The 14,276-nt window shown below is 44.5% G+C and overlaps 1 protein-coding gene across 2 annotated transcripts in view; it reads left to right on the forward strand.

Moving 5' to 3' along the window:
• CLIP1 (CAP-GLY domain containing linker protein 1) overlaps positions 1-13,798 on the forward strand; it is a 58,635-nt gene extending 44,837 nt beyond the window's left edge. For both annotated transcript variants that reach the window (XM_010086332.1, XM_010086331.1), the window contains 7 exons: positions 3,770-3,822; positions 9,036-9,153; positions 9,426-9,585; positions 10,334-10,383; positions 11,174-11,179; positions 11,687-11,811; positions 13,198-13,798. In XM_010086332.1, the coding sequence (XP_010084634.1) occupies positions 3,770-3,822; positions 9,036-9,153; positions 9,426-9,585; positions 10,334-10,383; positions 11,174-11,179; positions 11,687-11,811; positions 13,198-13,420 (735 nt within the window). In that variant the 3' untranslated portion in view covers positions 13,421-13,798. The remainder of the gene's footprint in view (positions 1-3,769; positions 3,823-9,035; positions 9,154-9,425; positions 9,586-10,333; positions 10,384-11,173; positions 11,180-11,686; positions 11,812-13,197) is intronic.
• The last annotated feature ends 478 nt before the right edge of the window (positions 13,799-14,276 follow it).

Below are 14,276 nucleotides of genomic sequence, written 5' to 3' on the forward strand. Positions count from 1 at the left end.
AAAGAGCCTTTGGAGATGATTAGCAAGAGTCCCAGACGTGTGGGCTCAGTCACTGACTCATGCTGCACTGAGTAGCGGTGTGGTAGGAGAACGCTGGCATCCCAACCAGCCAGTGGGAGCTCTGCTCCCCGCTCCCACGTGTTTTCTTAAATTATTTCAGAATCTTTGAGGCAACCTGTTATTTTCAGAAAGAGTTGTAACTCGAAAGGGATTTGGCCACATTGGTCAAATCTTTCTGCCCATCATATGCAGACAGAGTTGATCTACAGAAAGCTCCTGAGGCGGGGGAACCTTCAGCCCGCAAGGTGTAGGCTGGCAGCGGTCACGGCAATCTCTGTTGTTTCCAGCTGACATTGCGAAGGAGCAGTGCTGTCTGCATCCCACCTGCTGTGGATCCGTCAGTAGGGATCCTCTCCTTGCCGGGATGGAGAGCTGGGGTCTGTGAAGCACAGGGATTAGTCAGTCATCTTGCAAACTGGAATAGTCTCAGCTGACTTGCACCGAAGCCTTTTCTGTCTGTGAGTAGATGTCTCCAAGATCAAAGATCCGGAAGATCTGCTGGAGCTTGGAGAAACAGTCTGTTTGCCTTCTTCAGCCACTTGTGTTGCGTTGCGAGGAGGGTGTCATCTGAATCTTGGAAACGTGGGAACGCCGCCTGTTGCGTTTTCTAAATGTAGTATTTGGGTCATGGCATCTTTAGGTCTAGTGAACTGTGCGGTCTCCTGAAATTCAGGAAGAGGCCTTTGGTATTCCAGGGAGCTCTGCTGTGGTAAAGGGATAAAGGCAAAGTGGTGTGATGTAAAATGCAGGTTTCCTTCTGGGTGTCACATAACTCAGGAGTGCAGGTCTTCTCAGTTCAGTGTTGTTCAGCCCTCACTGGTGAAACACGCGGTCTGCCTGCCCACAACTGTCGTATTTCCTGGTTGCTCCTAGAAAGCGTTCCCGGTCTCGTCCGGAGCCTGCAAGGTACCAGCCATCCCTGTCCGTCTGATAGAAACCTGCTGTGACCCCGAGGAGAAGGACTTTGTGTTCCCTTTAGATCTTACCCAGCCTAAACTTAGTCCCCTTGTTCTACCTTTGACTCTGCCGGGTTCCTGTAATGAAATCACAGCAAAACCAGGTGGCCTGGAGGATTCTCGCCGGGACAGCCCTGTCCCTGGCTAGCACAGCCCCAGGGATCCCCACCACCGCTTCTGCTCTGCTGGCACCTGGGGGAGCACAGGCTGTGGTGAGGCTCCAGGCTGCAGCGTGCTTTGGGCTTCCTGGGTTCAGGCTGTCTGTGGGAGCGAAAAAATATTACTATGAAGAATTGCTCAGTTAGATTTTGGAGAACAAGTGTCTGTGGTAGCCGTGAGGAGGTTTGACATGGAACAGGATTGCTCGTGGAGCTGCAGTTTAAGCCCTGGATACTGAAAAATGGGACAGTAGGGGGAAAGCACAGCGTGCAGCAGTGCCTCAGCCTGTGCGAGTTTCTGTGCGTGTGCCTGTTAACATGCAGGAGGAAAGGTAGCCAGCATATGTTTAGGTATTTTGAGCGGTCGCTATGGTAACTATATAAATTCCAGCGAGTGCGTTAGTCAATCGGGTTAGTGAATCTGTGGCTGCATCTGACACACTTTGCAAAATTAATGAATACTCTCTCATGAATGATTTATCCTGACATCTAAAGGTTAAAATGTCTTGTACTAAAGATGCTGAGGGGTGCTTTTCTATATTGATCCATAAATAATTAGCTGTTGGTAATTAGTTAAAGATTCCCAGTCAGATACTGAGCTCAGGGAACTTTTCTGGCTTCAAATTATTTGTTGTGGTATTTTGGGAGCCTCAGACCTGCCCAGGATTTTAACTTCACTGGAGAAAGTGTAGAAATAACTACTAGCTCAGCTGGTCCATCCTTTATTAAAGGTACACGAGAGGTCTGCTCTGAGGCTCATGAGAGAGTGAGCGGCTTGCTGGAGAAATGTTGACGAGAGAAGGGGGTGTTCTTTCTCCCCTTCTTCCCCAGAGCTGGTCAAGGCTTGATCCATGACCCGATGCAGCTGCAGCAGGGGTTTAGAAGCTGCACAACTCCCCTAACATCTTGTTCTCCTTTGCTTCTCTGTCTTTTAAATCCACTTCTCTCTTGGTCTGTATGAAAACCACTCATCTCTCCACAACCGGCCAGGAAATTCCAAGGGAGCAGAGATGCAGGGTTTATGCTCAGTCTTGGAGCATTCCACAAATGTTGAAGGATTTTTCGAGGTGCAGCTCGAGGGGATTTACAAGTGAAACATTTCTCAGAATCTTCATAACGTTTTTTCTTGTCTTTTTTTGTTATCAGTCTGTACAGATGTAAGGAGTTCATGTAGGCTGCCTCTGTCTAGGAAGCAGACAAAAATTCTCAGAAACAGGGGGTATGCTTTGTGCTGCTGGTGAGATTGCTGGGTTTGACTTGTCTGCAGGAAAGATTTGGCCGTACCCATCCCCACAGTACTTTGGCTGCTCACAGCCTTACAGTGGTCACTTTCCTTGAGAGAGTTTTGATTTCCTTTGAGACTTCTTACTACAAGTCTCTCTACACCCTTCTATTTTTTGTATCAATAAAGTTGTCTGACCCAGCAAAATGATACCAATTAATCTTAAACCTGGAAGGCTTAACAGTGCTGCAGCACATGAAAGGAGAAGGCAAGCTGTCAGAAAATACAGAGGAGACAGTTTATCTAGGTGAGCTGCGTTCAGCCTAGAACTGGAGGCTGGCAGAGGAGCTGCCTTCTCACTGGAACTTGCTGGCTCTGTTTAACACTTCCTGTGCCCATCTGTGCCAAACCTGAACGTCTGCAAAGTGATGAAACTATTTAGCCAGGGCTCTGAGGTTTCCATGATAAATGTTTGTCTTGCTAACCTTGTGGATGATCCCTGAAAGCTTGTGAAATCTGAACAGAGGTTGTGATCAAGTCCAGGCACTGGTGGTTGCTGCTATAAGCGGTTCTGCAGGGCAGTAATTGCTGACTTCGGCCACTGAGTAAGAAGAAAGGAAGAGATGGTGAAAAATAATTAATTGACCTGAAGAATACTTAATTTCTTAACTTTATCAGAAGTTCAGTTACCCCAGTGTTCCTGTGGTGTAGGGCTTTACAGGTTTTTTGCTGTACAGTTATAGTTGGTTGTTTTGTTTTGCTTTTCCTAAACCCGTGTGTGCCTAACGGTTTGGACCCCACGAACCTGCAGCAGCAATATTTTCAGTTGAAGGGCTCGCTAACTGTAGGGGCCGAAGGTGGCCCCGCCAGGTTACAGGTTCAGCATACAGTAACAGACACCAGACCAACAGCTTTAGGGATCAATAATTTATCTCTAAATAACGGCACAGTAACAAATACGGATCGGTAGTGCCATTATCCAGGTCAAAACAACAGCAGATCCAGTAATTCAGCAGTACTGGGTTAAACCAGCCAGGCGCAGAAAGGCTGCTGGCTCTTGGTGGTGTGCACGGGGTCTGGAAATGTCATCTAAGGCAGCACTGCTAGCCTCACGCCTCTCTTGTGTGCCCAGGACGTGAAAATACCGTGTGAATCAGTAATAGCCCCTCACCAGCTGATGTTCTTGGTCGCTGAACAATTTGTGGTTGTGTGCGTGTGTTGTCCCAGTAGTAAATCAATTACTCTGAGGATTTTTAGGCTCTGTAGCCTCTCCCATCTTTTTTTTTTTATTATGATAATGGTGCTCTGGTGTGTTATACTAAGGAAACAATCCCTAGTGTATTAACTGCAGTCTTTTTCTACTTGTGTTTTAGCTGGAAGAGGAGAGATCGGTACTCAATAACCAGTTACTAGAGATGAAAAAGAGGTAAGCTGTTTTTTCTGATGTGTGTTTAACCCCAGAGTCCTACAGAAAACTTCAGAAAACATAATACAGAAACACCGCTAAGAAAGCAGTTCTTTTGTGTTGCATCGTAGTTAAAAGTGCTGAGGTTGTTCCACACATTGTGTTTAGATGGTATCTTCCACATGTTCTTTATTAAGAGTGAGAAGGAACTGTGACTGTATTGATGTGAGCAGTGGTCTTTCCCCTTTCCTCTGTAGTTGTGCACCTGTTGCACTGCAGTGGTGCTCCTCAGTAACCAGTTCAGTGCTTGGTTTTAGTCTGCTCTGGAACACTGTATTGGCCCTCAGTCTGATAAAAATGCAGATCTTCAGAAATAATGGAAAATACAGTGATGCTAAGGATCGGTGTTAAAAAAAAAAAAAAGTGGCAGTTATTCAGCATTGACTGGATTGTTCTCATAATGTGGGATATTGAGTTCACTGCGGCAGCAGCTATTGCAGTTCCTTCAGCACTGCTTTTAAACACCAGGAGATTTGTCCTGGGTGACTGGGGCATCCATTTGTAAACTGTGCTGTTCAATAGATGGTCCCCAGTGACAGAATTTCCTGTCTTTCTGCAATATGTGTATGGAAAGCTAATTGGCTAAGTGCCACGATGTCTTTAGGAAAATGTGGGCTTTTCAAAAGTGGTTACATAAATCCTCAGAAAAAGGCAGCTCTCCATGACAGCAAGCGTGTTCCAGGAAAAACAAACCAGCCCTGTTAAATTTCCTGAATTTATAATGGTCGCAGCAGAGAGCAGTGAGTGGCACTGTGGTATGCGCGCGCATCCATAGCTGCTCGGTATGACGGGCTGATCCCTTGTCTATTCCCTGATGAGCTGGTTTCTGGGCGGTGGGCCGTGCTGGTACAGCTCGAGCTCTGCTCAAGGACAGCAGGCACACGGGTAACCGGAGCTGGAGCTTCCTCAGAGAGTGTGAGTTTGAGTTGTGGTACAGAGGAGGATGAACAGCTGAACTCCAGCTTTAACCACCCTTAGGAACTGGATCACGCAGCCTTTAGCGGCACAGAGTAGCGTAAGTGTAAGTTGTTTTTTTTTCAAATGAGGTGAAGGAGAAGGTAAGGAGAGAAAGCTTTAGCTGGTGTAAAGACCATCTGACACCCCCAGTAACTGGTGTGTTTACACCAACTGAGGATCATCTCCAGCATGTTTGCTGTGGAGGGAGGGAGGGAAAAGGAGGATATTAGTGCTGCTGACAGCCTCCAATGCTGTGTACAGCCTGTTATTTACTCTGGTTTAGAGCATGTGTTTCAAACAGCGTCGCTCCTGAAAGGAGGGACTGGGGACCCAGGATCCATTCAGTACTTTCCAGCAGTTCCGTTTCAGAGCATACACTTTACACAACAAATTCTTTAGTAAGTTATAAAAAGAAAGGTGTGTGGCTCTGATTTACCTTTTCTTTACTCTGCCTGAAATAATCCAGATAATTATGAAATTGTTAAAGTGAACTTCAGCATTACCTTCATTCAGTTACACTGCGATGCCCGAGTCTGTAACTGGCTTAACGACCTTCCTCAGCAGTGCTGAACAAACTCCAATAGCAAGGATAAAATAACAGGAACAGGCTGGAGGCCACTAGGGGTCAAAATCTGCCAGCAGATGACATTATTTGCTAACAGAAAAAGTTGGGCTGAATGAAGAGATAATTGTATAAAAAAGAGTCTCTCTAAGAAATTCCTAAATTCCCCTGAAGTTGATGATGAGTGATTTCTTCCTTTTGTCTGAAGAATCTGAGATACTGAAAACGAGAGCTCTTTGTTTCAATTAGGTCAAATCTCTAGCAGTGGTTTTCTCACCTTCCTTCCACCCACAGGAATTCTCTTCCTCTATGAAATAGCCCGGCAGGAGTGACAGGAGTTTGATATTTATGAATCTAAGGGGTTCTGTGTTACGTCAGCTCATTAGGTTCGTTGTGGGTTGCTGACTGTCTGACTGTCTTTGAGCTTGCGCTATTTATCGATACTCATTTCATTCCTCTCTCTTCCCTTTCCTACCCTTGCTTCCCTTGCTATATCTGTGTGTCTTTAATGGTAAGACTCAAGAAAGTCTATCCACGTTACAATAAATAATTTTATTTTTTTTTTTTAGTAAAGTTGTTGTACATATTTTGGCTGCCTTTGTCCCTCGGTGTCTTGCTTTTGTTTTGTAAAATACTCAGCAATATACATATATATACATAATATAAAAGTCTATATTTTCTACCAAAACAAAAAAAAAGCCCCTTGGTGCAAATTTAGTTCTTCCTTACGGTATTTTGCATTTCTACTCCATGTTTCTAACGTGGTTCTTGTTATCTTGCATTTTTAAAGCTTGCCCAGTAACACTTTAAGGTATTTGCTTCATTCTTAGAATTTCTTATTTTTGTAGTAAGGGAAGAATCTGGGTGATTTTTTTTTTAATGTTAAAACAAAACAAAAACCTCTCTCCCATGACTTCCACACACTGCTCAAAACATGGTTTGACCTTCTCAAGAAAGTGAAATTTTAAAATGGCGTGTGAAGTGAGAAAGTAATTTTTGTTGTTGTTTTTCATTAATCCCTGATGGCAAGCAGGTATTTTGGACTTGAATTGGCAGGGAAAAGTTTAAGGTCACCAAATCAATTTCTTTTTTATCTTCCTGAAAAAAGAAATAGTTTCCACAAGATTTGTCTTGCAAGTTATCACTGTGTAGATATTTTCACATTCAGCATAAGCTCCCTACGTTTCCTCTCTCTCCTGTGAATCACATGACAAACGGTACCGGAGCTGAGAGCACCAGTGGGGTCGACTCTCAGCTGATGCTGGCAGTGAACTGTGAGCCACACTTAGGTGTAAGTAGTGACACATACCTACTCCACTGGTGGGTTTTCCAGCATTTCAGAGGGCCTCCAACTGGAGCTGTAGAGTGTGGCTCCTGGAGAGACTGCCCTGAAAGAGAAAAAAATACAGGGACCTTTTTCCCCCTCTTGTTTTCTCTCTTTTCTTCTCTTGTTTCTCTCCCCTTGTGTTACAGTATTCTAGACTCCTGTCTGGAATTTGTAAATATATATTTACATGCTCACAGACTGTTTGCCTTTTTCAACCACCTAAATGCTCGTGGTGGTTGAAACCAAACCCAATAAATGGCAAGTTAACTGTATTTGTACAAAATGCATTGTTTGGTCTGATCTCTCAGATGAAGATCTGACCCAGAAGAGGAAACATTGGCTAAATAACGAGCTCTTGAGCATGAGATGAGTCACTGGGGTTTCCATCTGCCCTTCTACAGCTGCCTACGTAGCAAGGGGAAGCTCGAGAGATGTCTCGGGCACAGCAGAGCTTGTGAGCAGCAACTTCCCGATGTGCCTTCCCATTTCCCATGCCTTAGGTAAACCCTGGATTTGCAGTTGATCAGAGAGGGCAGCTCTGCTCCGTGAGCAGCGTCCCATGCGCTGGTGGCACGTTTCTGTCCCACACCACGACCTTGTGCTTTTGATACAATTCAGCAAAGCATTTAAAAGGCTGGGTTAGGCTAGAGAGTGAATGTAACCCTGCTGAGGAACAGAGATTGCTGTCACACTTGGCTGAATCAGGGTTGGCGAGGAGATCTCTTAAATGCCATTGCCCTTGTGGTCTTTATTAACCCGAGTAGAACTTGTATTTGAAGGCAGGATTGTGCAGTCTGCAGTTTGTTGTGTTTCTGCTTATATTAATTCTCTCATTGTAAAAACATACCAACCCCCAAATCAACCTTTTGGTTCTTGTTCGGTAGCTGCATCAGCTTTTCTAAACCCCAGATTCTCCACTTGCTGCTTCCATTCCAGAGTAAAATCTTAACAATGAAAGAATTGCATTAACTGTGCTCTCATTGTTGAGTTTCCTCTTTATCTTGCATCGGTGAGATTTGTTGTATTCCGTGGGCTGGGTATCCTGGCTCTCACTAACTCTAGATACTGGGGATGTGAAAACATTGCCCTTTGAACCTCACAGCTATCCCTTACCCGCTGAGCATCGTCACACGGGGATGGAGCATTCTGCTCTTGATCCCTTGACCAGTCCTGCGTGCAGCTTAGTTGAGTTACTGAAATGGAACCATTGGGTCATTGGTACCTTTGAGGTACTGGCTCCTTCGTGCTTTTGTGCAATGAGTTACACGTTCAGGCAGCCTGGTTTGTGTTCAGCACTCTAGTGAGAGGAGCAGCAGCTCCCTGCTGTGATCATCGAAACAGATGTGTGGAATTGTGTGGAAAACTGGCTGCCCCTGCAGCAGCTCGGGGAGGTGACAGCTAGCTGCTGGGCACTGCTTGGTGCTCTGGAAAGCGAGGTTCTCTTCTAGATAAGTAAACACAGATTTTAGGGTAACAATTTTTTATTTCTTTTTTTTTAAACCAAACAAAAACCTTTCAGCTTGTAAGGAACTTCCATAGCAATAGTCCTCACATCAGAGGACACGCACTCACCTGTGGGTGTTGTGTGACCTGTCAGCAAGACTCACGAGTGTCAGTGTGAGGATGCCACATCTCTGATGCCTCCAGAGGACTGTCAGGACAGGAAGCGTAGGCAGAAGCTGTATCTCTTACTAGATGAACTGCAAAGGTTGGGAGAGCTGGACATACGTACACCAAAGGGGTTTGTTCCTGCTGTGTTCCTCTGCATTTCTCTTGGACCCTTCTTCCATAGTAGAACAAATCCCACACAGTTTTGTGCTGAAGGAGTAGTTGTTAAAGGGCCAGAAACCCTCCCAGGAAATAACGTTGTCACTGAAATTAGTGAGGACCAGCTGATATTTCCAGCATCATCAGTGCTTTGCATGACAACTTGTACAGTCAGCTTTGCATGTATGTTTTGTTGCTGGTTAATAATTTTGAAGAAGTAACAAAACTCGAAGTTAGGTTTTGTGGAACATTGTGCAACGTGTTTGTTTATCCTGTATCTCCCCAGTCTATTAACTTGCTCCTTTAAATTCAAATGGATACGGTGAGATGCAGATTCTGGCATGTCCTACCTAGGTAAAGTTTTTGCTTTGTTTCCACAGTTGTAACATCTGAAATGTTTATATATAGATATAAAATCTTAGTCAAGTACAGAATTTAAATTTGCTTTTTAAGAACCACTTCTTACAGTAGTTTAATACTTTAAATTAAATTAAGCTTCTTTAGGCAACTACAATAATCTATTCTTTAGGTGATTTCTGGTTGTATTTGTTTTTCTTTTAGAGAATCAACATTACAAAAAGAAATTGATGAAGAGAGAGCATCTTTACAAAAATCCATCAGTGTTACTAGTGCCTTGATCACACAAAAAGATGAGGAACTGGAAAAACTCAGAAATGAGGTAAGTGAGGAACAGTGGGATAATTCTTAATTTTGGATTAAGTTATTGCTGGAAGCATGTGGCTTTGCATGCTTGGTACTGAAGAGCTGGCTAATTGTTTTCTTTATTAATGTAGCATAGTTAAACCTTAGAATTAAATATTTAGATATCTGTGCCTAGCTAGGTGACTTCTGGCATGGATTTTTGGTGGCTGTTTAGCCCTTGCTACTCAGGATGTTGCCTTGGTGCTCTGGGTTCATTCTGGAAGGTCTAAGCGTTTTCAATTCTTACAGATCACGGTGCTCCGTGGAGAAAACGCTTCTGCAAAAACCTTGCAGTCGGTGGTTAAGTCACTAGAGTCTGACAAACTGAAACTTGAGGAAAAGGTGAAAAACTTGGAGCAAAAACTCAAGGAAAACAACGAACAGCCTTTAACTGTAACTAGCTCCTCAGGTAAACGAGCCTCTTTACTGTCTCTGTCCCTTCAGTTTCAAACTTGTAGATTTTTGCAACTGTTAACCAGATAGTTAAAAGGAGGCTTAACCAGTTGAACCTCCGAGAAATTATGACTTTCCTTCTGTAAAACACACACAGGATTTGAATGAAGGAAATCTGAGTAGCTGCCAAATACGAAAGCTGCTGACATCGGCGGTTAACCCCATTTATGCCGGGGTCGTGGGCAGTTTGACTTGAAACATGCATAAACCATAAAACTTCATCCTGTTCATGGTATGGCTTCTGTGCAAGAGCCTTTCGCAGACAGATTTTGTTTTTCCTTGCTGTAGCTGCAAAGTAACGTGTAGGCATCGTAACAAAACCACCTACGTGAGCTCAGGGCTGAGAATCCCCCATTTTATACACTCATGCTTACCTGATGTTGAGCTCCTGAAGCTTCGTACCACTACAGTCTCATCTCTGCAACAGAGGAGCATTCCTTGCAGATTGTGAACTTTAGCTGTCACCTATACGTACATTTTTTTAACTGTAATAACTAATGTACAGTATTGACTATGCCCCCATAATGCAGTGGTCAAAACAATTCCCCCAAAAAGTCACCCTTGCTGAAGCTTGTACTGAGTGATTAGAAAGCAGGAGAATAAGATGGAGACTAGGGACGTACATTATTTCAGTCTCTGACTAAGCCATTGTATGTGTCTCATTATACCCTGTCTGGTTTGTTTTTGTTTTTTTTTCTTTTAAGGTGACATTGCTGCTAATCTACTTCAAGATGAAATTGCAAAAGAGAAGCAGGTATTTGATCTGAAACATCAGCATGCTAAAACAAGTGTGTCTATAGGCAGAGCGAAATACTTTTCAAAAGACAGTTCCTATCAGGGTTTGTAAATCAGGATTATAATGGGCACATTGATCTTGTAACCTTCTGCTTCAGAAGGGAAATATTAATGACAGTAAAATATTAAAAATCAAGTGATGAGTGATGCTGGAGAAATAGTTCAGGTTATTGGAACATGGGTGGGCAGGAAGGAAAGCAGGGGTGGCGAGTTCTGACCTGTAGCCCGTTGGTGAGGCGCAGCCCAGCCGAGCAGAGTCAAAAAAAACCAGAGGCTGCTTGGGTGCGCACGAGGAATAAGGGGTGGCTCACCGGAATCCGCGGTGCTTGCCATCTTGGAGAAATGGGCTGCCTGAGCTCCCGTGCTGCTCCCAAGCTTCTGCAGTTGAAAATGTTGATCTGTGCTGTCTCTTAACTGCAGAACTTTACTCAGAATGAGGGTTGGCAGCCATGGAGCAAGGAAGTTGCTCAGTTAGCTTGTGCTTCAGTGTGTATCTGAGTATGAAAATCATGAAGAACATGTGAAGGGCTGCTGTGCCAGGCAGCCTGTGACATGGTTAGAAGGGAAGCACCTTCTGCTTCTTACAAAAGTTCTTGTTAGATCATTAATGTCAGTTGTGTTGATTGAAAAATGTCCTTCCTAGTCTGTACAGAGATCAGAAGTAGTGTAATTAACACTCACTAACCAATCTTTTTGTTTTTCTGCCTCCTTGAATTCACCTGCGGATGACAACCCTTCCTTGCAATCAGCACGAGGTTTGTTCCACTTCTTGTCTTCCTTTATTGTATTCACTGTGTGTATTTGTCTGGCAGTGCTGATGCAGGGCTGGCTTACTGGTCCCCGTGGCTGTAGCTGTGGGGGATGCCGATGGGTGCCGCCCCAGGAGAGCTCTGAGAGCATCCACCCAAGCTGCAGGTTCACAGGAACAGACGCTGTTCTGATCAAAATTACCCAACTGGAGTTGTGTTCCAAATGTGGCATTAGAAAAAGAACATCTGTGGGTGGTGGGCTGAGACCCACCCATGTCTCAAGCCGTGATGGCTGGGCTCCCTGGGCAGAAATCACCCTGAGGGGCATGGAGGTCCTTTGGGAAGTCCCGATGTTGTTCTCTGTGTCCGTGGGTGCTCTCTGTACTACAGCCATCAGTGGTAAGAGTTAACGCAGATCTGCACCCTCTGTTTTGAGGGTTGTTCCTTTGTTGCTCACCCTCTCTGCAGTGCAGTCCTCCACCTGCTGACTGTCCTTGTTCTTGACCATCACAGATTGACTTCCTGAACTCCGTGATAGTAGATCTGCAAAGGAGAAATGAAGAGTTGAACTCAAAAATACAAAGAATGTGCGAAGCAGCCCTCAACGGCAATGAAGAGGAGATCAATAACTACGACAGGTATAAATCCTAAAGGAAACCTTGGCTTGTGTTTTTGGAGCTCTCGGTAGCAGTCCGTGCTGTGGGCTGCACAATGCCCCAGCCTGTCAGGAAGGACAGACGTGGCTTTCTCCTGAATTTAGTGATTGAATCCAGCCTTCTTTTTAGGCCTGTTACTAAGGTGTACCTGGTGGTGCAGAAGGATTCTCTGTAGTTATGGATCACAGACACCGATGTGTTGGAACATATACTTGTTGTCAGTCTTGGTTGAGTCTGGCCCTTTCCAAGTGAAGTAGAAGAGTCTTTGCACTCAGGAGGCCAGTAGCTGCATTGAGATGGGGAGATCCGGTCCAAAGCGATAGGTTTTAGTTCTATTTCATGTATTAGGACTTCAGATCTCTTCTCTCGAGGGAAAAGAGAAACTAGTTTACATGTGTTTCTTTTTTAAAAAATGCCTGTATTTGTGCAAATATTTACACAAAGAGAGCAGGTGGTTTAGTAAATATTATAGTGTAAGAGACTACGGGGTACTTGCAAGGTAGCTGAGGTGCCAGAAGATCTTCAGAACGGGTTTTGTAATTTTTTTTGTTGACCACTGTGGTGTTTCCTCAGTCTCAATAATTAGGAGTGTCACATTAAGAAGGGGGGTTTCCTTGAATCCTTTATATTTGATCAGCCTGGCAGTTTCCAAAGAAAATCGAGGCCCCTGTGCCCGTACAGCCTGCCAGCATCCTGTGTGGGGACCCTGCCAGGCAGCCCACTGTATCAGAGGATGATTTGACTGATCTATTCAGGGACCCACACTGACAGCATCACTGAGTCAAATCCCTTATTACAGTTATTCAAGTTTCCAGAAACTTATGCAAAGCAAATTTTATTGTATCAAATACAGATTTTTATGGTATTATAATGACATTATAATGAACAAAGTTCACCTCAGGATAGGATTTCGCTGCAGTTCTTGGCACCGTATCTGCCATCTTTCTTGTTGGGCAGCTGCTGTGTGGCTTATCGGCTCATAGTACCGTCATGTTCCCTTCTCCTGCATCGGGAGTGCAGGTCGGGCAGGGCCACAAAACTTCTTGTTTTGCTCTGTCCCCCATGACTCTGTCCGTTCTGTTCTAAGAGCAGGACACATTACCTGGGAAACCATTACAGAGCGAGGTCTTCACATGCCAGCCACGCCTTTGCCCCAGAAAGTAGAAACTGTGTTTACCTTATCCTGAAGATTTTCTTATAATATATTATAACTTCTGTTAGAATATAAACATCACCTTAGATAAACTAATTCCAGCCCTTCCAGTCATTTCCCCAGATAGGAGACAGCGTACCTGCAGGGCAGGGAGGCAGGTCCCCCTCCTTGACGGAGGAGTGCCCTGCTTGACTTGTGCTGGTCTGATCTTGCAGTGAGGAAGAAAGCTTGTCCAAGAAGAAACCTCGTCTCTTCTGCGATATCTGCGGCTGCTTTGATCTTCACGACACTGAAGACTGTCCGACCCAGGCACAGATGCTGGAGGAGCCGCCCCACTCAGCTTACCACGGCAGCAGGAGAGAAGAACGCCCCTACTGCGATACCTGCGAGATGTTCGGGCACTGGACGGCCGACTGCAACGACGACGAGACCTTCTAATGCACGTGCAGCCACGAGGACAGACTGTCTGTGCGCCATAATGGGACGATTTATACCACCAGCATTTGTGTGTGCTGAATGTTAGGAAAAGGGACAGTGTTTCTTGACCCCCTCCCTCCCATTCCCCTCACCTGTCCACTCCAGAATCAGTAAACTGATAAATACTTTGCTCCTCCGCTAATAAATACCCCATCTCCCTTTAATAAACTTAAGTGAAATATAAATAAGTGATTTAACAAATGACTTTATGCTGTTTCTTCCCAGGTTCTGGGTTTGTCCCACTCTTAACAAGAAATGCCTCCGTGCTGTTGCATCTATTGATGGGAAAACATGTATAGGAACAAAGCACTATAGTTATGTTAAAGCTTATTTAAATACCTTAAAATTATGCCATTAATTTTCATATTTGCACTAAACCATTTTAAGGCTGAATTTGTACATTTAGATTTTTAAGCTTTTTTTTGACACTGGACTGGGTTGAGAAATGTTTCATCTTTATCCTCATTGACTCATTTGATGGTGGTTTCACTCCGTCACCGGTTTGCCGATGGTGTGAAACGTGAATCATGACGCAGGTAAGAAACGGAGCTGCTGGGGGTTTACAGAAAACCTAGAACTGTTTGTGGGACAGCCGTCTTTTTTGGCATTCTTTCAGCTTCTCTATAGTGGGTGTGTGGTGTGTGTATATATGCATATTATATATATTAAAGTTATATTTTGGAAAAAAAAAAAAGGAGAGTTTTGTGTCTTTCTGGTCCGTGAGGAGTGTAACGGGCTCGGTGTCTGCACGGTAAATAAAGGGAAAGGAGGACGTTAGGAGGGTGGGGGGTGTTTTCCCTACCACTGAAGGGGACCC

Source organism: Pterocles gutturalis, unplaced genomic scaffold (assembly GCF_000699245.1).
Source record: "Pterocles gutturalis isolate BGI_N339 unplaced genomic scaffold, ASM69924v1 scaffold671, whole genome shotgun sequence".
NCBI lineage: Eukaryota > Metazoa > Chordata > Aves > Pterocliformes > Pteroclidae > Pterocles > Pterocles gutturalis.